The sequence below is a fragment of the Carcharodon carcharias genome, chromosome 12 (genome assembly GCF_017639515.1).
Source record: "Carcharodon carcharias isolate sCarCar2 chromosome 12, sCarCar2.pri, whole genome shotgun sequence".
In the NCBI taxonomy this organism is placed as follows: domain Eukaryota; kingdom Metazoa; phylum Chordata; class Chondrichthyes; order Lamniformes; family Lamnidae; genus Carcharodon; species Carcharodon carcharias.
This window is the reverse complement of record NC_054478.1, coordinates 104,478,419-104,502,382: the sequence shown is the minus strand read 5'-3', so window position 1 is coordinate 104,502,382 and position 23,964 is coordinate 104,478,419. Positions and strand designations below refer to the sequence as shown.

The window sequence follows — 23,964 nt, the reverse complement described above, 5'->3', positions numbered from 1 at the left end:
TATAGCTCTGAGTTCCAAGGTCAATAGCAGGCAAACCTATAATCCTAGCTTTTCTGAAGTACTTGGTTCTTATTAAATGTAGAAAATCCTGGTCTAGCTATTGCTCTGTTTACATTTCTGAAAGCAGAATTATTGCTACACAAAGTGTGATTTTTTTTGTAATTCTGCAAACCTGTCCTCGTGAAAATTAAATTACATGAAAATCAGTATTTATTTTCATTGTTGCATGATAAGATGGTTAAGTTTTAGAATGATAATCAAAAGGCGGAGATAGGAATGTATTTAATTTCTGCTAGAATTGACCAAAGGAATTTGTGATGTATTGAATAAGTCATACAACATTTCTGTTATGTGTAAATCTTATTCCTGTAACTCTATTAAACCTACTGAAAAATTGTTGGACAACTTGTGTGGGAAAATATGGAAAAAAATTGAACTGAAATCATATCACACATTTCCTAATTATTTAGGAATTTATTCATGAATTTCACATTTGTAGATGTATGGAAATAAAGAATATATGGTTTAAAATGTGTAATCTTAAACTTTAAAAAATATTTATTACACACATAACTGATTTGTTTTTAATATGTAGCCATAAAATATGACACGACAAACGTTCGGTATCTGTGGGAGCGTTGCAGCCTATATGAACAGTTGGGTGAACACAAGCTAGCTATGGATGGATATAGGCGTATCCTGAACATTCTGCCACCTACTGATGGGGAGCACTTCATGCAGCTAGCCAGAGACATGGCAAAGTAAGTTTTCACAGACTTGTGGGTTTTTGTTTTTTTCAAAACGCACATTGGTATAGTACTTTGCTCAATAAACTCATAGGATTTATACCAGCTGGTTGGCTTCTTGATCATTTTGTGTGACTTGTATTCAGGGAGACCACATGAGAATGTGTAAAAATAAATGTACTTTTGACAATAGGAAACACATTTTTACTGTCATATTAAAAAGTCACTGTAAAGTCCTTGTGAAAAAAAACACTTGTTTTTGTGCAACACAATTTGTTTATTCTTTCATGAGATGTAGCATCGATGGCAAGGCCAGTATTTGTTGCCCATCCCTAATAGCCCTTGAATTGAACTGCTTGTTAGGCTATTTCAGAGATCAGTTAAAAGTCAGATACATTGCTGTGGTTCTCAAATCGCATGTATTCCAGAGCAGGATGGCAGATTTCCTTCTCTAAAGGGCATTAGTGAACCAGATTGGTTTTTATGACAACCCATGATACTTTCATGGTGACTATTACTTAGACTAGTTTTCAATTCCAGATTTATTAATTAATTTAATTTAAATTCCAACAGCTGCTGTGATGGGATTTGAACTCATGTCCCCAATACATTAGTCTGGGCTTCTGAATAACTAGTTTACCATCATGCTACTGTCTTCAGTGTTAAGTGTGCTAACAACCAATTTAAAATTATCATTCAGGCTCGCAATGTAGCTCACTCATGCTTGCTAGAAGCTACATTTATTCATATGAAAGGACCTGTCCTCTGTAGGCAAAATGAATATGTTCAGTCATTGCACTTTAAAAAAATAAACAAAAGCATGGGGGCAACACCTCAACCAATCAGAGCTGACTTGCCAACCAACCTGCAGCCTTTCCTCATGCAGTATAAATTGTTGTTCCCTTTGGAATTTGGCATTATTGCACCTGTCTTGATGAGTGTAAGACTAAAAGCTTCGACAGCAAGTCTACTTTGGTTCAACAAAGCTGCAATTATTATCCATCACTAGCTGTTCTGTGAGGCTGAGAATGGGTCTTCTCCTTGAACCTTTCACAGTCCATGTGGTGCTCCAGCAATGGTGTCACGCGGGGAATTCCGGCATATTGACCCAGCAACAATGAAAGTACGGTGATGTATTTGTATGTCCACATCAAGGTGTGAATTGGAGGAGAACTTGGAGGTGTTGACATACCATGACATTACGCTTTGTCCTTCTGATTTATTACTCCCACTCTGCTCTTCGGCCTCCTCTTTGCATCCCCAGGTCCTGCAATTCAGCCCATAGAGGAGCCTGCAGCCATTTTCTGTCTCCCAGTTCCTCCTGTGACGTCATTCATCATTACCCTGCAGCATCTGCCCACATGGTTTCTTGTGCTGTTGACCTACACATCTCCCTGAACTGCTCTTACTGTCCATAATCTCTCCCTATAGCATCCTCTTTTCTTCATGGTGTTGCTGCTCCTCTTGTTGTTTGTCTCCACGCCCGTTGCTCCTTGTCCTGCAATCCTTCCTTTGTTTCCTGCACGATGTTGCTCTCACTTCCTTTTCTGTTGACCATCTACATTCTTTTCCTGTCAGCTGCTTCTCTGCTGTCACACCACTAAGTCTGCACCTGTCTCCCACTGTTTGACATCACATATGTTGCATTTCTCACTTAGCTTAGAGTCTGGCCTCTAACCCTTTATTCAGTTGGTCTTTGAACCTGGCACCCCCTTCAGCTCCTGACCTGCACCTCGCTTTTATTGGGCTAGGAAGCAGCAATTTAAAAAAAATAATTTCTAGCACTAAAATTTGTTCATCACTTTTTAACCACTTTACTCCGTGTTAGGAATCAACTTTAATGAAACATTATGATGTAAATGAACCTGAATTGTAAATCCATCACAATTCCTTCTCACACTCTTCTTACTGGAGATGAAGGGAATGTTTGACTACATTTTTAAATTTTAATAGCAATCATTTTGGAACTAAGTTTTTAATTTGTAAATAAAGCCATAACATATAACCCTTTCTTTCAGGAGCTATTATGAAACCAATGATATTACATCAGCTATTGGTGTGATGGAAGAGGCTCTCAGCAAACATCAGAGCCTGGTTTCTGCTGAGGATGTTAACATGGCAGCTGAATTGTACCTGTCAAGCAAACAGTATGATAAAACATTGGAGGTAAGGCATGTGTGAACAAAGGAAAAGATGGATAAAGTAATGCTTTCCTTGTATATTTATCCCACTCCATCTATTTTACTCCAGACCAGTAGCTTTACTGAGTCAGATAACTGATAAACTAAGCTTAAACTTTTTCAGTTTAAGTGTTTAAGTGGCAAAGTATCTATTTAAAAAGTTGAAAATATAGTCACTTCTGTAATTTGAATATTCTTTTGCTATATCAATAAAATTAAGTCAAAAAGTGACAACTGAAATTATTTTTCTTTTATTTCTTCCCACCCAATTTGCTTGATAACTTAAGTGCTCAAGAAGAGACTTTACATCAAATGTCAAACTATTTTGCTTTGTATTTCAGCCTATTTAGTGGTTATAAATAACAAAAATGCTGTTCATCCCTTTCAGCTAAATTGCATAACCTGCTCATGTTATGTATGTCAATGAAACCTATGTGCACACCATAATAGATTTGTAATTATTACACAGCATCATATCTGAAACAGTTATGTGAAAAAGATCTTGCAAACTACAGCCTGTTGCGCACTGAAATCTTGAGAAACCATCTGGAATCTCAAATAATTTATCAATATCATTTCAATCTCAAGTTGTCATTGAAGGACAAGACATCAAAAATTCTGTAATCAGACCTTGTGGATTTCTATCTATTTGTTGGTAAACAGCATACTCTATAGATATTATCTAAAGTTAGAGATCTTTATTTACGTAAATAGATGTTTTTATTTTTAATTGAAGCTTGTTTTTGAATTGTCTGACCTTCAACTTTTTATATGTGTCTGTCTGACATCATTTCTGGCTGTGTCAAAATTTCCTACAACTTAACCTTTTATGTGGATTAAAACCTTAGCTCAGTTTTGAACGGTCTGATATTGTTTTGGCCGCCTTTGCCTGCCTACTTGACATCAGGTCTTGGGTTTAGTCAAAGTTTCTATAGCTGAATAATACTGTAAAATTGAAGTCATATTGTTCAAATCTCGCCAGTATCTACGTGCCTTTGATTCAACTGCATAAGCCTCCCTATCAAGGTGAACCTGATGGGACATGATCTTTGGATTCTGCTTTACCCTGAGCTAAACTTTCAAGCCCACATCCAGTCCATCATCTTCAGTACATTTAAGCATTGCCAATGCTTAAAACCCACTGCTGCAGAAAGTCATCACACACGACATCCTCACCTTGTGGATTTATTTCTCCTGTGCCCTTTTGCAGCCTTCATAAATCCAGCTAACCTAGAACTGTAGTCTTCTTGTACATCAAGTCTTACACTTGTCATGACTCACTGGGCACAGTGCGCTGTAATATCAAGCCCCGTTGTTCCCAGAGCCGTGACAAATGTGAAAAGTTTGACCAAACTACCAGATTGCTCCAGTTCTACCTAACTGTTTAATTTAGGTTAACAGAATACAAGCATATGGTTTGTAAACTTAATAAGTAAACAGCTGTTTATTGAACAAATTGTCTTTAACTAGTGGCAAAAAAAGAAATATGAACTGCTGACTTCTAACTCTATAACTTAAACTCTACCCCTTCTTAAACCCCTATACACAAACACACATACATACTCACACGCACACATACACATAAGACACACAAAACATGGATTTTAAGGGTGAGATAAAACAGTTCAATAGCACAAATCTGGAATACAGGATTAGATAGGTTGATTTTGATTGATGTATTCCCAATTCCTTGCAGTTTGTTGTTGATAACTCAAGGTGGTCTCCCAGCACTTTCAATCTGTGGTTCACTGGTTGAAAAACTTGCTTTCTAATGTCTCTTTTGACGATTTTTCCCCTTTTCCTCTTGACAGGGATTTTCAGAGAAACAGGTAACAAGTGTGAGGGATAGCCAGCTGGCTATTATGGCAGAATTATTGGAATCTTACAAATATAGAAGAGAGAGGTTTCAGGTCTTCATTCTTTCCAGGCTAGGAGCTGTTCTGTCTGCACTGTTACCACATAAAACCCTGGTCAGGAGCCAATTAAAAAACTGTCGTTAGGCAGTTCCCCCCCAGTCCAGAACTTTTTTCTGGCACCGTCCTGTTCCCTTATGGCACCCTATCTTCCAGGATAGCAACACTGTAGATATTCCTCATCCTGTTCCAGTGAACATGTCTTTCCGCTGCAGCCATGGTAGTTTTTAAAGCCACAGTCCAATTTTAAAGCCAAAAAAGTCCAAGAAAAATAAAAAATAGGTTCTTCACACACACCTTCTCTAAAGACTTTTGGTTCCCATATATCTACCAAATTAACTTTAAGATCCTTGTTCTTATTTCCGTATCCCTCCAGGGCCTTGTCCACCATACCTGGGGAATCTTCGTCAGCCTTTTAATCTCCCAATGTGCAAAGTTCTGATTGTAGTTAACTGTGTATTCCACACTCCCTCTGATTTTGCATGAAAACTACGCTTCTAGCAATTATTTCTCTGCTGTTTGGAATTTTCTTTTTAAATTTTTCTCCATCTGCGAAAGTCTGCTAAAAACCTAACTGCATTCTTCCTCTCCCCTTTTCTGAAAGAAAAATTGATTTCCCTTTCTGTGGTCCACACCTGTTCTCCTTTATATTGCTGCTGACGTGTTCTTGAACGTCACGAGTGTGAAATAAATAAATGCAAATTGTAGATGTTATCACTCATTTTATGGAATTTCATTTATTTTTCATTGAATTGTTTTAATTTTCTTTGCTTTATAGATTATAACTAAGTTTACTGAAGTTGTGGTTGAAAAGGTTTCTACAAAACAAGATCTTTCAGAGGAAGCTGCAGAAGGTAAAAGTATTTTGCACTGTAAACAACTTATGGTGTGTTATGAAGTTTACAGGCTCATAGATAGACATATAGGTGAACTGGATTAAATATTGGGGAGACTGAAGCCAATATTTTTGGTCCCCGCTCCAAACTCTATTCCCTAGTTATCGACTCCATCCCTCTCCCTGGCAACAGTCTGAGACTAAACCAGTCTGTTTGCAATCTTGGTGTCAAATTTGACCCTGAGAAGAGCTTGCAAATACATATTCACACCATCATGAAGCCCACCTACTTCCACCTCCATAACATTAGCTGACTTTGCCCCTCTCTCAACTCATCTGCTGCTGAAACCATCATTCATGCTTTTGTTACCTCTAGACTTGACTATTCCAGTGCACTCCTGGCTGGTCTCCAACATTCTACTCTATGTAAACTTGAGGTCATCCAATACTTTGCTGCCTGAATCCTGACTTGCATCAAGTCCTGTTCACCTATAACCCCTGTGCTCACTGACTTACATTGGTTCCCAGTCAAGCAACATCTTAATTTTAAAATTCTCATCTTTGTTTTCAAATCCCTCTCTCCTCCCTGTTTCTGTAATCTCCTCCAGCCCTGCACCTGCCCAAATTCTTGCAGTCATCTAATTCTGGACCTCTTGAGCATTCAGATTTTACTTGCTCAACCATTGGTGACTATGCCTTCAGATGCCTGGGCCTTAGCTTTGGAATTTACTCCCTACAACTTTCCTCTTTTAAGACATTCTTTTAAACCTACCTCTTTGACATAGCTTTGATATAGCTCTATGTGACTTGGCATCATATTTTGTTTAATAATGCTCCTGTGAAGCAACTTGGGTTGTTTTATTACATTAAAGGCACTATATGAATGCAAATTGATGTTAGTGGTGCAGTGGGTTAGTCACTGGTCTTTCACCATAGTGATCTAGTTTAAATCTAACTCGGTCTCTGGTGATAGACTGTCCACCAATATCCATTACAAGCCTACCAACTCCCACAGCTACCTTGACTACGGCTCCTCACACCCCGCTTCCTGTAAGGACTCCATCCCATTCTCTCAGTTCCTTCGCCTCCGTCGCATCTGTTCTGATGATGCTACCTTCAAAAACAGTTCCTCTGACATGTCCTCCTTCTTCCTTAACCGAGGTTTTCCACCCACGGCCGTTGACAGGGCCCTCAACCGTGTCCGGCCCATCTCCCGCGCATCCGCCGTCACGCCTTCTCCTCCCTCCCAGAAACATGATAGGGTCCCCCTTGTCCTCACTTATCACCCCACCAGTCTCCGCATTCAAAGGATCATCCTCCGCCATTTCTGCCAACTCCAGCATGATGCCACTACCAAACACATCTTCCCTTCACCCCCACTGTCGGCATTCCGTAGGGATCGTTCCCTCCGGGACACCCTGGTCCACTCCTCCATCACCCCCTACTCCCCAACCCCCACCTATGGCACCACCCCATGCCCACGCAAAAGATGTAACACATGCCCCTTCACTTCCTCTCTCCTCACCGTCCAAGGGCCCAAACACTCCTTTCAAGTGAAGCAACATTTCACTTGCATTTCCCCCAACTTAGTCTACTGCATTCGTTGCTCCCAATGCGGTCTCCTCTACATTGGAGAGACCAAACGTAAACTGGGCAACCGCTTTGCAGAACACCTGCGGTGTGTCCGCAAGAATGACCCAAACCTCCCTGTCGCTTGCCATTTCAACACTGCACCCTGCTCTCTTGCCCACATGTCTGTCCTTGGCTTGCTGCATTGTTCCAGTGAAGCCCAACGCAAACTGGAGGAACAACACCTCATCTTCCGACTAGGCACTTTACAGCCTTCCGGACTGAATATTGAATTCAACAACTTTAGGTCTTGACCTCCCTCCTCCATCCCCCTCCCCCCTCTGTACCTTCCCCCTTCCTTTTGTTTTTTTCCAATAAATTATATAGATTTTTCTTTTTTCCTCCTATTTCCATTATTTTTAAATATTTTTAAATCTTTTATGCTCCCCCCACCCCCACTAAAGCTATACCTTGAGTGTCCTACCATCCATTCTTAATTAGCACATTCGTTTAGATAATATCACCAACTTCGACACCTATGTGTTCTTTTGTTCTGCCGTCTGTGACATCTTTTGATGATCTTCTATCACTGCTTTTGCCTACAACCACACCACCCCCCTCCACTTCTCTCCCCCCACCTTAAACCAGCTTATATTTCAACCCTTCCTGGGATTCACCTAGTTCTGTCGAAGGGTCATGAGGACTCGAAACGTCAACTCTTTTCTTCTCCGCCGATGCTGCCAGACCTGCTGAGTTTTTCCAGGTAATTTTGGATTTCCAGCATCCGCAGTTTTTTGTTTTTATATTTTTTTCTAACTCGGGGCTGACTGTCTCTTCTGTCTACTTACCGTAAGTGTCCTAAATGGAATTGATTCCAAGTCTCACTATAATTAATGAACATGGGACCTACAGCATAAAACTTTCCCCAATTCAGCACAAATTGGCAATCTCCTTTAGAGAGGTAATGGATTGATGGTGTGGAAAATGGGAAACCCGTTACTGTGTGTAGTAAGCAATATTCCTCTGATGTTGGCGCTGAGCAGTGTTGTTGAATAAGTGAAGGAAACTTTACTGTACACCTGGATGTGTTGTTTCTGACCTAGCAATACTTAATGCTGACACTGGGGGCCTGAAGTAGGAAGAGTCCATTTCCTCATCTTGCTTACCATTTAAACCATCCTATATATTTAAAGAATGAAAAATGTTTCCCCATATTATTATCTAGCTTTCCTTCAATGTTCCCATTGTATTTGTTAACAGTGTGGTGCAGAACTTTGCTACACTGCAGCATTATCTTTTGCATACAACGCATTTCTATAAAAGTTTTGCACTGTTTTGAGTGCAGCTGTTTCTTGTGTAAAATTGTACACATTTTCTAGTAGCTATATATAGATAATTTGTAGTTTTTTGTGAAGCTCTACAAAGTTCTGTTTTTCTTGTACAGAAAAAATCAAATACCCTGGTACCATTTTAACCCTGTATTTACAATAGCAGTTAGTGTGAAATCATAGGTGAAATGCATGGAAATCCAGATGCTTCTTGAGTTTCTAAAATAATAGTGCATTTTAAGTGTCTTGGAGAGCCAGACAGAAAAATTCTGAGAGTTAAGCACCAACTTCTATTTGTATAGTGTCTTCAATGTAGAAGAAGCCTGCAAGTGCTTTACAGAATGGAGGGGAGGAATAAAATAAAGCAGGAGTCAAAGGGTCAGACATTAAGCCATGGAAATATTAGGAGTGGTAAGAAAGATATGTTAGGGTATGATGGTGTGCTGATGAACTGAAGCACAGTTTACCAGTATGTCTTAATTCCCCATGTAGCAAGTTTCCAATTTTGACTATACTGCTGGGAAGTGGCAGAAGGTTAGAGGGTGACTCACTTCTGGTCACTTTGAAGATCCAAGTGGTCACAATGTTTTTAATGTGAGAATGTATTGGCTCTTTGCAGCCTAGGCCTAGATCTAGAGCATGCTGCTCAGGGGTTGGAAATGGGAAGAAAATAATGGAGTGTGGAGAAGAAATGGAACTGTAATGAAGAAGGTAATTCAAACAAAAATATTCTCTTTATCTGATTATAGACGTTACTTACAACTGTCAGATCCCAGAATCAGTTCCCATAGATATCCGAGTCAAGTTGATAGTGTGCTTGATCCATCTTCATATCCTCAAGCCTCTTGATGTAAGTTTCAACGCAGCATGATTTTTATACGAAATTACAACCAGGTTAGGACATAAGTAAACGTCAGGTTTTCAAAATAGCTTTTGCAATAATTCAGTTTAAATGACTGATTCTGCATTTATTACTAATATAAAAGAAAATGGACTTGGGGGAGATAGTGGCGTAGCGGTAATGTCACTGGACTAGTAATCCAAAGGGCCCAGGCTAATTCTCTGGGGATGTGGGTTCAAATCCCACCAAAGCAGCCGGTGGAATTTGAATTTGGTTAATAAAATCTGGAATATAAAGCTAGTATCAGTGATGGTGAACATGAAACTGTAATCAATTGTCATTAAAGTCCACCTGGTTCACCAATGCCCTTTAGGAAAGGAAATCTGCCATCCTTACCTAGTCTGTCTTACATGTGGTTGACTCATAACTGCCCTCTGAAATGGCCTAGCAAGTTACCCAATTCAAAGGCAATTAGGGATTGGCAACAAATGCTGGCCTTGCTGGCAACACCTGCATTACTTGGAAGAGTAAAGAAAAAAGAACTTCAACTTGTTTTTTTTTTGCTTTATCTATGTGAAGAAGCCAGTGCTTGGAAAGGGATTTTTTTTCATATTTTTATGTGAACCATCAAACACTTATGGTGCAAGTTATGCATAGTCTCTGAATATTGTTCCAACGGTACACTTGAACCCCACTTGCATCAGTTTCCCATAGCAGCTATAATGCCTGCTTCTGTCTGACTGCTAGTTCAGTGCTAATTGGTGCTAGATTACAAACAAGTTTGCTGCTGTGGATTCATTCAGAAGACGAACGAGATTAAAAAGATATGAACAGACTTCAGTTCAGACTTTTTCAGCAAGCAGTGGGAAATGTGGTCCAACAATTCAAGCCAGGTGATGTCTAATCCCAGATCTGAAAGGACAACCTTTTAACCTGCTGCTCCATTTAATTCTTTCCTTTTGCAGTTTTTTGAATACCTGGAAAATTTAATTTCCCCCAATAAAATATATTCAGCATGCTCTAATACACATAATTTGGTTGTATTATTCTTTAATATACAACCAGCGTATAATTTTTATTGATACATGTGTATATAATGTTACCATTAAACATGAACAAAAGAGCTAATGCCATTTTTTAGACAAAAAATTGCATTTTCTTTAATGAAGGGATTCAGAGTTTTGATTTGGATACTAAATTGTAATCTTAAACATTGGATTCTTGCTAGAAGCATTGGATTGTAGCTTGCTAGAGTTGAAATTTACCCAAAAGCATTTGTACTTCATCTTGGTTGCAATTGAGAGTAATTGTAATTCCTATAATTCCCATAGACCAAACCCATTTTTGTAAATTGGCTTTGTGCTTTTCATTCAATTAAGAAGAGTCCTTTTAAAATTCAAAGAAGACAGAATTTAATTAAGCTTTATATTCAACTTAAAGAAAATAATGTTAAGAACTGTTTTAGCTATTGTTAACTAATGGAATCACATTTTTTTTATCTTAAGCTATTGATGACCAACTTAATGGAACAGAACCCTGAAGACATGGGAGACCTTTATTTAGATGTGGCTGAGGCTTTTCTAGAGATTGGCGAGTATAACTCTGCGTTGCCTCTTTTGAGTGCCCTTGTCTGTTCAGAACGGTACAACCTTGCAGTTGTTTGGCTTCGTCATGCAGGTAACTAGATTCAAAAACTGATCATTTGAACCTCATTTATTTAAAGTAAATCTTTTTATTGTATAGTGAAATTCATTGAAAGGACCATAAACTGAGGAAGTAGGCTTGAGTTAAACATATTTTAAATAAACAGTATGCTGCATGTTACAGAATGAGATCAGTCCAGTTTCAAATTGCAAGGAATTCTATGTTTTCATGTTTTTATATCCAATTGTAGCTTGCCTGGGCAGCAAAAACTTTTTCACACAGCGAGTGGTTAGAGACAGGAATACACACCCTGATTGGTCAAGTTGCCTGGTTTTAATTTCAACAATGCTTGGCAGTTAACTGTCAGTCACCAGCACTGGTGCATTCTCTGTGGCAGTGCCTTTACCAATCAGAATCCACTTGACAACCAATCAGCACTCTGTTCTCAAACAGTATAAATTGTTGTTTTCACCTTATATTGGTATTCTTGCAAAGTGTTCTGATGACTGCAAGATAAAAAGCTTCGACTTGTTTCTTTTCTCAGCAATACTCAAGTGTTCACTCTTGAGCATTGGTCATCATGTATCACCGTGACTGCAGTGGATTGGAAATAAACAGGAACACGGCAGGATTTTTGCTGTATGGCGGGAAACTGAAGTTGAGTCTGTTTCAGTGGGGAAGCAGTCTTCTGCCCTGAGTTTCATGGGGACACTCCTCTGGTTGGCATGAAGATGGGTTTTGCGGTCAGTGGCTGCAGGAGCGGGAACGGAGTTGGGACTACTCAAGGGCGGGCTTGATTGAAACAGACCGTGGCAGCTATTACTGTAGCTGCCGTTCCACTGCTGTTACTTCAGACTGGAAGAGCATAGAAAGCTTTGAATTTAAAAATGTTTCAGGAGAGGCAGACGCTTGGAATATTCTCAGAGGCGGACCTGGGTGTCCTTCTGGAAGCCGCAAGGGAGGAGGGAGATCCTCTTCCTGGAGGTGGCATGAGGAGGCCACTGCCCAGACAGAGCAGGCCTGGATGGAGGTACCTCACCCAGTCAGCAGAAGGAGTGTGGTCTGCAGAAGTTGGATCCATTGTTGGAAGAGGTTCAGTGACCTGATACGCTCTAGTAAGGTAAGCTTAACCCCCAACCCTCAGGACAGACCTCTGGATATTCATCTTCCAGCAGGCTCACCATCTGGAGTGTCTGGGCATGCTGCTCCTGAACATGGGATGAGTGTGTGCCCAGGCTACTTAATGACCCCTCAAAATGGCTGAGTCATAGTGTTGCAGAGGACTTTTCAGCACTGACACATGCAGCCTCTAATGAATAAGCACAGTTGGCGTTGGCCACAGATGCTCTTTTTTGTTCTTACAGGAGAAACAGAACCATAAGTCTTAGGAGAAGGCACAGACTGGTGGAGAGGCCCCTCACCTTCACGTGATAACCGCTATTGAAGGGAGATCCATGCAAGTAGCCAAGATTGCAGACCATGAGAAAGTCAGCCATGGCAAGGCAGGCACTCATGGTGGAGATGATGAATAGGGAAGCCTACTTCCTCATTAAAGGGGTGCATTGCACGTTACTACTGAACAGTGATAAAAGCAAAATACTGCGGATGCTGGAAATCTGAAACAAAACAGAAAATGCTGGAGAAACTCAGCAGGCCTAACAGTATCTGTGGAGAGAAAAACAGAGTTAACATTTCAAGTCCGTATGACCCTTCTTCAGAGCTCTGAAGAAGGGTCATACGGACTCTAAACGTTAATTCTGTTTCTCTCTCCACAGATGCTGCTAGACCAGCTGAGTTTTTCCAGCATTTTCTGTTTTTGATTCTGAACAATGAGTTGCATTGGGAAGCCTCAGCATTGCAGAAGCTTCTGCTGTCCAGGGCTAGCTCTCATGGTTTCCTCTTGTGTCTCCCGCAAGCAGACATCGAGCCAAGGAGGCCACCTCCTTCACCATTACCAGGCCAAGAGCAGCAGCAGCAAAGCTCTGAAGAAGTACTGCATTACCTTAAAAGTGCATCATCCTCCAGTGCAGGTACACTCATCTCAGTGAGTCCTCACACATGGTTAGATAGGCACTTGGTGAAAAGCATGCACGAGCATATAAGAGGAGGTGCCAGAGGCAGAAGCAGCTGTGGGCAGTCCCCATCTGAGGAGGGAGACCAGACACTGCCCTATTCAGGAGTCACTGGAAAGGAGGCTATATCTGGATCAGTAGTAACAGATGTGTTCCCACATGTTAGAGTTCCCTAAAGCAGTGAGGGATTATGGACAGAGAATGGAGGCCATCCAGCTCATGTGCGCCGCCGTGGCTCAGGGCTTTGAGCACATGAGCTTCTCCATTGAGAGCGTGGCCAATCTCATGAAGAGCTGTATGCGGCATCTGTTGGAATGCATGCAGGAATTGTGCACTGACGTACACAGGATACATGCCACACTATGGACCAATCAGAGGTACTGATGGCACAGGGTTGTCTCGAGGGGATGCTAATTGTGCCGCGGGTGGTGCTCCCTTGCAGCCACCCAGAGTGTCAGCCAAGGGTTGAGGATGCCTTTGAGGAGGATGGGGGTTCCACCGCTCACATGGCGGCATCGTTATCTTCAGTCTCCTTGGTATCTGGTAAAGGGAGCATCTGGTAGTAGGGCTCGGATTGAGACTTCCCTCACAATGTTCAGTATAGCAGCCTTTGCTCTCATGGACTCCACAAAGAGGACAACTGCCGTGCATCTCAGCTGCAAGCAGAGACAAGAGAGCAGGCTGCCTGCACCTCTTATACCACAAGGGAATCACTGTGTAAAAGTGGGAGAGCTTGGAGGGCACCCATTGCATAGAGCACTGAGTGAGATACTGGAGTGTCGTCTTCTTGTAACTGTGCACTGTTTTCCTTTTTGAGCACAATGTAAATAGTGGCACTTGAAGTCCCATGTGTGAGTCTCCTTTCTGCCTCCTCTTCTATGTCCTGCTCCTTCTCTTCCTCAATGAGCTGTGTCCTTCAAGGGCCACACTGTCTTCCAAGTCCACACTTCTTTGTAGGGCCATATTAAGGAGTGCACAGCAGACCACTGTAATGAGTGAGAGGCCTTGCAGGTATGCATATTGAGGGCGCCACCCGACTAGTCCAGGCGCTGATGGCCTCCTAGTGAACAGATGACATTGACTGGATTGGCTCTGTGCCTCTCTCTGGGACACTCATAGGGGGGTGAGGAGCCATCTGTTAAGGGATATCCCTTGTTCCCTAGAATCCAACCATGGACTTTCAGGGGATGGAATGAAGAACTGTGGCAGCCTGGCTTACAGGATGATGAAGGAATCATGGCAGCTTCCAGTAAAGTGACCGCACACATGGAGGAAGCTCATTTGGTTGCAGACCAGATGCATGTTGAGGGAGTGCAAGCCCTTCCTGTTAATGAATCTGACTGGCTGGCCACTGGATGCCTTAATGGTACGTGGATGCAATCGATGATGCCCTGTACCTTGGGGAATTCTGCGATGGCGGTGAAATGCATTGCCCTCTGTGCCTGCGATGCTGCATCCATGTGGAAGTGAATGTACTGTCCAGCTCTGACAAATAGGGCATCAGTGACCTGGATTCAAGCCCCATTCCAGCAACTAAGCATATAATCTAGGATGACATTCCAGTGCCTTACTACAGGAATGCTGCATTGTCACAAGTGATATCATTTAGATGAGATGTGTAACTGAGGCCCATGGTTAAGTTGACGTTCCAGATACTATCACATACATTCTGGTTTCCTTTGTCCTGACTAACATTTGTCCCTCAATTACCATAACAAATTAGTTGGCTATTCATTTCATTACTACTGATGTTATCTTGCATTGTGCAAATATCTTCAGTGTTTGCCTGCATAAGGACATTGACTACGCTTTTGAAACTGTTTATTCTGTCTAAAGCGCTTTGGGATGTTTCTGAGATATGAAATATAAATGGAAGTTTTTATTTTGAAAACCGTTCAGGTTTACCTTCAAGCAATTTTGAGAACATTGCTAACAATCTCGAACAAAAATAGAAAGATAATATCAATTATTTACATTTGAAGGAAATATTCAAAAGGAGGGAATAGCTATGGCACCAAAATGGTGCCAATCATCAAACTTTACTGCTGTGAGACAACCCCACTTCTCATGCTATGTACAGCTTCCCTTTTGTAACGTGTAGTTAAGCTAGCCTTGTGCGAGACATATAGGGCAGAATTTTCCCCCTGCCGGAGGGGATGTTCAGGAGCAGGCGCTTGCGGGCACACCTCCGATTGGCTCCCCCAATCAGGGACGCACCGCCATTTTACATGGGCTGGCCAATTAAGGCTCGCCCAGCGTGACGTCCGCCAGGAAGCGCTATGTGTTCCCTGTGCGGGCGGTGGGGGGGATTCCCTAAGCCGAGAGTGTGCTTTTTTGCGCATGTGTGCAAAAGAGCACTCTCACCTCCCGGAGGCTAAGTACTGGTTCAGGGAGATCGTGCCAAATTTAAAAATGATAAATATATAAAAATAAAATTTCCCTGACATGTCCCTTCATGTGACACTGTCACATGAGTTGGGACATGTCCATCACTTTTAATTAAACTTTTAAGTTTTTAAAAACCGCCCGTGGATGAGGTTTCATGCTTTTTCTGAAGTCTGCCAGGGCTCCCTGCCTGCCCAACAACCTTAAGGTTGGATGGGCAGGTCCTTTAACTAGTTCAATTAGTTTTTAAGTGGCCTCAATTGGCTGTTGACAGGTCGGCGGGCGCACAGCTGATTTGGCTGCACTCCCGCCAACCTGAAAATTGAAATGACTCAGGGGTGACGTCAGGAGTTCTGCCCAATGTCATCCAGTGTCATTTTACACATCGGCAAGTGGGCCCTGCCCCCCTCGCTCATCGACCTCAATAACCTGCCCATAGTTAATTTCCTGTGGAACTTAAACTGTCAGTTGAGACATTTACCGTATTGCATTCTGTTAATATTTTCTTTATTTGTGCTTGTGTCCTGCTTGGTTGTAAGGGCATGTGGAAAACTACAATGGGGAGGGAAATGAAAAAAATGGGGAACAATTTTGAGAAAAGGAAAGGTACTATGCTCAAATCTAATTTTCTAACTTCAGAGTGTTTAAAAGCCTTGGGACACATGGAGCTGGCAGCAGAGAGCTATGCTAAAGTGGTGGCAATGGCACCTTTGCACTTGGATGCACGTATTTCCCTGTCAACCTTACAACAGCAATTAGGGCGACCAGAAAAAGCTCTTGAGGCCCTGGAATCAATGCATGATCCAGAAACACTAACACATGATGCGAATGCAGCTCAACAGGTATGAAATGTAGTATCTGGTTAGTTACTCACCTGGAATGTCACATGCGTTTCCTAAAATAATTTACTGGCGATATATTGGATGTATTAAACTGGCAGTGAATATTTAGTTTGCCACTGTGGAAATTTGCTTGGTACAGTGGAAAGGATTTTGAGCCTCAATGAATTTCGCATATTTGCCCATGCATAAATTCCAACATAGCATTATTTAGATCACTAAATAGAAACATTACAGCACATATTTGGTCCACTAAATTGAGCTTACAGCATAGTGTATAGTGGTAGAGTTGGCAGTCCATCCATCAGCCTCTCAGTTTCAAAAGATATCAAGTGAAATTCACTGCTACTAACTTACACCTCTTGAAATGCAGAGCACGTTGCTAAATAATGGTCGTAATTAAAATGACTATTAATCACATTGTTGAATAAATGACTCACAACCAAAAGGTTTTTGATTCATGCCTGCTTGGCAATATTAGTGTTTGTTAGTTGGTGGGATTTGCAATTTTGTAGGGCTGCTAAATTAAATACATTCTGCGATTGAGGTATCCTGTCTAAAGAAGACAGTGATACTGTCTGTGAAAATGATTGCTCCTGCTGAGTGATCAAAGTGATGACACTCATGAAGAAAATATCAAAGCACCTGTAGAATGGCTGGGGTGGGGAACAGAGCAAAGAATAGTACTTTAAACACCAGTCACTTATTCTGTAGAATATCTAATGTTTAGTATAACCCGTGAAATAAAAGATTGTCAATAAACTATTTGCAGACAATTTTCTGCAGGAGAAATTGGGTAGGGTTTCATTCTTTCTTTCCTTCCATTAATGCTTTTAATTGTCAGATTATCTAAAACTCAAGTAATGTCTTCTATTACATCTAGGAACTGAAGCTGTTACTCCATCGCTCTACCTTACTGTATTCCCAAAAAAAGCTGCCTGATTATGTGGATGCTTTACTTGCAATGCTAGCAATGCTTTTAAAGGTGAGTTGCAAATTAGCTCTTGTTTCACAAATTCTCAGTGAGAGAATCTTTGCAAACAAAAATATATTGTTATGATCTCCAACTGAGATTACCACTAGACAAGCCTGATCCCAGGGTGGAACCCAGCTTGATAGATCCTAACTTTTAGTTGTTAATTTAGATATGTGGAGAGGGGCTACCGAACAGAGTCACCAGAGTCTAATGAACTTTTAACAAAAGTATAAAACATTTATTAAACAAGAAAAGATGAACTATGTTACAATACTCCTTCACCCACAATTATACCTTTACAAATATATACAGATTTGTAAGGATAACACAAGTTACAAAAGCTTTCTTATACTTTAATCTTCACAGTCCATGTAAACCTATGGTAACCTGTGATCAGACACACCACACTCTGAAACCAAGTGACAAGTGCTGCCCCAAACAGATGCTATGGATCTCTCCTCAACTGCCCCGCCCCCCCCACAAATGCTTGCCACACCGTGAGCCAAACAGTCTCACTGAACTCTGTCTTTCATATGAGAGTTTCCAATCTCCACTCTCCAAGAACTCGCTTTGGAATCTTCTCCCAAAACGATGCTTTCTCTCAGACACCTTTCACTTCCATGGTTTCGAACTCTCCTTCCAATGTTTCTCTTTCCTGGGTCACCACATGCTGTCTCCCACAAGTAATTTCCAGTATTATTATTGATTTGTGATCAGATATAGGAGCCCTGTATGATTTGCCTTTCCCTGGCCAGGGTGTTCTTGCTAACTGTCGTATCTCTATTGCTAACACAGAGCACAGAGCACGACACCACATGGTGTCAAGCTGTCTTCCATGGACTGTCTCTCACTGACTCAGCTGTTAACAGGACACCAATGCTGCACATGTCCATAGCAAAGAATTACAGACCTTCAGCTGTCTCTTTGGATCTTCTGACTTCTCAAGGGTTTATCTCTTTAAGCTTATAGCTTTAAACTTGAAGCTTGGAGCCTTTCTTTCCCCGTCACTCTTAACTTTTCTTAAAAGGACCTTTTGCCAAGTTCCTGTCCTTCCTTTGACTAGAAGGTCTGCTTGGGACTTTCTCCGGTTCCACTCCCCTGGATTCTTGGGGGCTTTCTTCTTTAGCTTGGGACTTGCTATCTGCCCCCTTTGCTCCAGTCTCCTCTAGCAGCTATCTTCACAACCAACTGAACTCAAACAACTTCCAAATCAAACTGCTGTTTTTAGTTTCTTCTGTGTGCCTGTGGGATGGGCCTGCCTCTCTGGACCCTGTTGCTAAGCAACAGCCCAGGGTTATTTCCCCCCTGTTTGCTTTACTCAGCTTAGTGTCATAAACCACTCATTAGAAATGCAGGCATTTTTTAAAGTGAAACTAAAACTCAATTCGACCTTTCTTATCACACAGATACAGAAATGCAAATCAAACCTAAATATTAAAGCTAAAACTCATTCCTAACACCTACAAATACCAATAACTAATTTAAACTATCTCTATTTCCTAACAGATGCAACTTGTAATATCAATGTAAAATAGCCTTTTTTACTTGCACGTTTGCTCGAGTCCTCTTAATATTGCACCTGTTCAAGTCTGTAGTAATTAGCATAGTCAAAATTGCAGATAAGTTCAAAAGGCTAGATGATGAGAATCTTTGGTATAAGTATATACTTCTGTAAATGCCATTTTCTTCAGCTCATAACCTTCATATTGGAACTAGTAAAGATTTAATGTCATGTGAGCCTACAACTGATCAAATAGAAGCAATTAAAAGTTGTGCTGCCAATTCACATAATAGTTCATATTAGTATTTATCATATCCGCTAGTAAACACACATCATTTTGTTTTTGCTTAAAATAGTACACTGTATAATAATGTAACAATATCTAATTTTGGTTGGAGTGGAGAGGCTTTGTAAAGATCAAATTAAATAATGGATTTATAGATAGGGATGGTCCCATGATAATCCTGCCCTTTGCTCTGTGTTAGCAATAGAGGTACAACAGTTAGCAAGAACACCCTGGGCGAGGGAAAGGCAAATCAGCCAGGGCTCCTGTACCTGATCACAAATCAATAATAATACTGAAAATTACTTGTGTAGGTATCTAGTGGAGGTAAGGTCGAGCTTAGCTGTTATTTTCCTTGTGGTTGCTGACACTTGCTTTCAAGCCTGACGTGAATAATATCCGATTAGGTGAGATATCACAGGACACTTGTAGAACAGTGAACCTTTAATGTGCCGAGATCTTCGGAAGAGAAAAGGGACAAAATTGGAATAGAAAGAAGTGAAGACAAAGCAAAAGAATAATTAAGTTGCACCATCAAGTTCTCTCTAACATAGTAAATATTTTATATTTAAAGGAATTTTTTGTCCTGTAATATTATTTTCCAATTATGGAGAAGAATTGGAGAGCCTGTCTCTAGAACTTTGGTTGGCTGCTCAGAAGTGAATTAGAATGGCCTGGGTTGACTGAGTAGTTTAATTTTTTTTCACTTTCTATTCAATTGCAAAGTAGGAGATTACAAGTTTAACAGTAAAACTAGCAAGCATTTACCAGTTAACTATTGCTGGAAAGGAACAACTAACTGTGATGTACAGAAGGGCACATTTATGACTTAATAACACATAATTGTACAGTAAATCAACATGCTTGTATGCTGATAATATTGTCTGACAGGATAAAATGAATATGCAGAGTTGAAAAAAACAATTGCTTAGGCATCTTGCATTGAAGATGAATGTTAACTTCTCAGTTTGACTCCCACACACTGCAGGATACTAAAATGCCTCAGAATGTTGCTTTTTAATCATTATTGTTCATTGTTTTAGAGTGACAGAAAACTGCCAAAACTGGGAGATAAAAAATAATGCCAACAATTTGTAATCTTTTGTTTAGATTATTGATGAGATGACTTCATCTTTAAGGGGAATCTTTGGAGTAGCAACTACATTACCTTAGAGAATTAGCTGTTATTGAGTTTTCTTTTTGCAAATAAAAATGATTTACAAAAAAATTGTGTCAAAGTGAAGAGAAATTAAATTGTTTTTTATTGTAGGTTGCAATGAACAGAGCTCAAGTTTCTTTGGTTTCAAGGTCCAAAAATGCGGAAAAACACCTGTACCTTGTAAAGGACTCGAGAGATAAAGTTAGTGACATTGATGACCAGGAAGCTGCATATTTGGATGTTAAAGGTAAGGAATGAAACTTATAACCATATAGTGTTTTGACTTAAAACCACTTTCCCAGACAAACTAGCCTGGCCCCAATCTACAATGAGATCCATCACGAAACTGATATAATCAACTGTATGTGTTAGTAGGCCATACAAAGTGAGATATTCTACAACTGTATGTGTTTGACTATGGCAGTACTCTGTCCTCTATAATTCTCTACATGATATTTCCATTCTAATTTTCAGAACTTTGTCCTAATAATGCCAGTTATGTTGATGGATAGTAATTTCATTACTGTGTTCTATGGAAATTGACAAACTGTCAGAAAATGCACTGAACTTGAACCTGATCATTGTTCATTTACCACTTCACTGCAGAAATTAGTTAAATGTTGGAGAAAAAAGGTTATGTATGTTTTTAGATCAGCCAGACATTGATCCACTTTAATAAAAAACAGAAAATGCTGGAAAAGCTCAGCAGGTCTGGCAGCATCTGTGGAGAGACAAGCAGAGCTAATGTTTCAAGTCCAATATAACTCTTCTTTCCAAGAAAAAGTCATATTGGACTCAAAACATTAACTGTTTCTCTCTGCACAGATGCTTCCAGACCTGCTGAATTTTTCCAGCATTTTCTGTTTTTATTTCAGCTTTCCAGCATCCAAGCATTTTGCTTTTGTTTATCCACTTTATTTGTTGCAGTTTACTAAATAATGAATTCTATTATGACACGGCAGTTGTTAAAGGCTGAGTTATTTAAAATCCTAGAGGGAAAATTTAAACAATTGTCATAACCTATATTTTCACTTGGTATGTCTGAGATGCAGCTCTAATTTCAGGAATAAGTTCTTGAGAGATTTTTATGTCACACTAAATAAGACCTTTATTAATTTACAAAAAATTAAACATATACACATTGCTACAAATTACTACTATCATAACTTTTAACAAATTCCCAAACTAATCTTCACTAAGGCTACAACAACCCATAGACTTTAAGCAGACACCAGGCAAAGCATTTTCACTTTACAAATTCAAATTGAGGTTCCTTTTAGTTTGGTTCCTTTGTAGACAGTTGTAGGCTTACTGCTGCTTTGATGTTACACACAAAACCTTCTCAGGTTATACCCAGCCTTTCCCTTTGAATGCAAATTCTCATTATATCATCAGGCCCTTTGAACTCCACCTCTTCTAACAATAAAACCACTTTCATAGTACCAATTTTATTAGTAATATAAACATCTTGCTTGGTGTCTCCTAGTTAGGTGCAGGATTTCACTCCCCTTCTTGAGTGCTCTATTCAAAAAATGCAAATGTACCTTTACCTCAGTTTACATCTCAAAACTACTGTACATCAAAGCACCCAGACTAACTGGCTTTAATCCAGTTAAGGCATGTACAGACACACCCACATACCAAAATTCAATTTAAAAAAAAAATTTCCAATAACATTATTTACATTACTAGCTTCATGACAATTCCAATAGATTATTTTGGAAAGGTAAGTGGGGTTTGTTTGAGATTGAATTTGCTCCAAGGTAACACGTCTAGTGATAGTAAGTTAGAATCCAAGTAACCTTGCGTGGCTAATTCAATATTTAAGCCAATAAGTCTGGAGTATTGCCATTGATTGACCAGTCAACTTTGCTTACGAACTGGAGCAGGAGTAGGCCATTCAGCCCCCTCAAGCCTGCTTCACCATTTAATGAGATCGTGGCTGATCTGATGGTAACCTGAAATCTGCATCCCACCTAGCCCCGCTAAAGTATCACCCCCTTGCATACGAAGAATCTATCCACCTCTGCCTTAAAAATAGTCAAAGACTCTTCTTCGACCACCTTTTCAGGAAGAGAGTTCCAAAGACTCACGACCCTCTTGAGTAAAAATATTTCAACTCATATCTGTTTTAAATGGGTGACCCCTTATTTTTAAACAGTGACCCCTTGTTCTAGATTCTCCTACAAGAGGAAACATCCTCTCCACATTGACTCTGTCAAGACCCTTCAGGATCTGATATGTTTCAATCAAGTCAGCTGTTGCTCTTCTAAACTCCAGTGGATACAAACCTAGTCTGCCCAACCTTTCCTCATAAGACAACCCACCCATTCCAGGTATTAGTCTGGTAAAACTTCTCTGAACTGCTTCCAATACATTTACATCCTTCCTTAAATAAGGTGACAGTACTATACACAGTACTCCAACTGTGATCTCACTAGTGTACAACTGAAGCATAACCTCCCTACTTTTGTATTTAATTCTCCTCGCAATAAATTACAATATTCTATTAGCTTTCCTGATTACTTTTGTACCTGCACACCAGTCGTTTGTGATTCGTGCACTAGGACACCCAGATGCCTTATTAATGGGACATGGAGCGGTAGGGTTGTCATTAGTAGCTTTAATTCTTCCCATTTGACACCAAATTCCTTGCAAGCCAATGCCCTAGTTGTTGAAGTCGTCCTAAGTGGACAAGCAGTAGGAAGCTTACCAGCCAACTTGTGTACCTCTATTCTTGTGTCAACCTACAGTTATGTTAGGATAAGGTGTGTTTCTATGGGGAGGGAGTGTGCGCACCATATCACAAAAATAGATGCATTTGTGGAAACGCTTAAGCATGGTGATGGGCATCAGATGCCCAGCTGACCAAATAAATGTTAGCAGAAACGTCCAGCCTGTTGTGTAGATTTTGAATCGGACAGTTTCATAGCAACACAGACTGGTTATAGAATCATGCATGTGCACCTCCCAAAAGCTGCTTTCAGTGGTGCTTTTCCAGAACTCATCAGGAGTGGCCTAGCAAGGAGAGAAAGCATACTTGAATGTGTCTATGGCAGCAGCAAAATTTATGTATCCCTTGCACTGTTTTCAAAGTTCCCCTTCTGTTGTTTTCAGTCGTAACTCTAGGCTACATAGTACTGTTTCCTGTAATTTACGATATCCATTGGCCCGGTAAGACGTGAGATTCCATTTGAGCAAATTAATTCTGAATATTTTTAAATGTTGAACCTCCAGATAAGTGCATTATTTTGCTGCACAAATTAAGGGGAGCACTTTGAACAACAGTACCCAGACACTTTTCTTCTCTTTAAATGATACATTTTTAATGGACATTGTATAATTTGCATATATTGATACATTATTTTGGTTTTGTTTAAATTCTGCACATTATAAACAGTAAATACTTTTTTCCCCCAATTCTGAACAGGTAACTTAAATACTTCTGTGTCTTTTTTAAACCAGGGAAAACTAGTGTACTGAATAAGGATGACTGGTGGAATTTATTGTTAAAAGCTATTTACACATTGTGTGACCTCAAACGTTTCAAAGAAGCTGAACTCTTGGTTGATTCATCCTTGGAGTACTACTCATTTTATGACGATAGGCAGAAACGAAAAGAGTTGGAATACTTTGGCCTGTCTGCTGCTGTTCTGGACAACAACTTTAGAAAAGCATACAATTACATCAGGT

At 40.3% G+C, this 23,964-nt stretch overlaps 1 protein-coding gene across 1 annotated transcript in view; it reads left to right on the top strand.

Moving 5' to 3' along the window:
• gtf3c3 (general transcription factor IIIC, polypeptide 3) overlaps window positions 1–23,964 on the top strand; it is a 66,115-nt gene that overhangs the window by 30,711 nt on the left and 11,440 nt on the right. Inside the window, exons 6-14 of the mRNA XM_041201147.1 lie at window positions 596–761; window positions 2,765–2,912; window positions 5,618–5,693; window positions 9,321–9,421; window positions 10,918–11,089; window positions 16,153–16,355; window positions 17,236–17,337; window positions 20,383–20,518; window positions 23,737–23,962. Of these exons, the coding sequence (XP_041057081.1) occupies window positions 596–761; window positions 2,765–2,912; window positions 5,618–5,693; window positions 9,321–9,421; window positions 10,918–11,089; window positions 16,153–16,355; window positions 17,236–17,337; window positions 20,383–20,518; window positions 23,737–23,962 (1,330 nt within the window). The remainder of the gene's footprint in view (window positions 1–595; window positions 762–2,764; window positions 2,913–5,617; window positions 5,694–9,320; window positions 9,422–10,917; window positions 11,090–16,152; window positions 16,356–17,235; window positions 17,338–20,382; window positions 20,519–23,736; window positions 23,963–23,964) is intronic.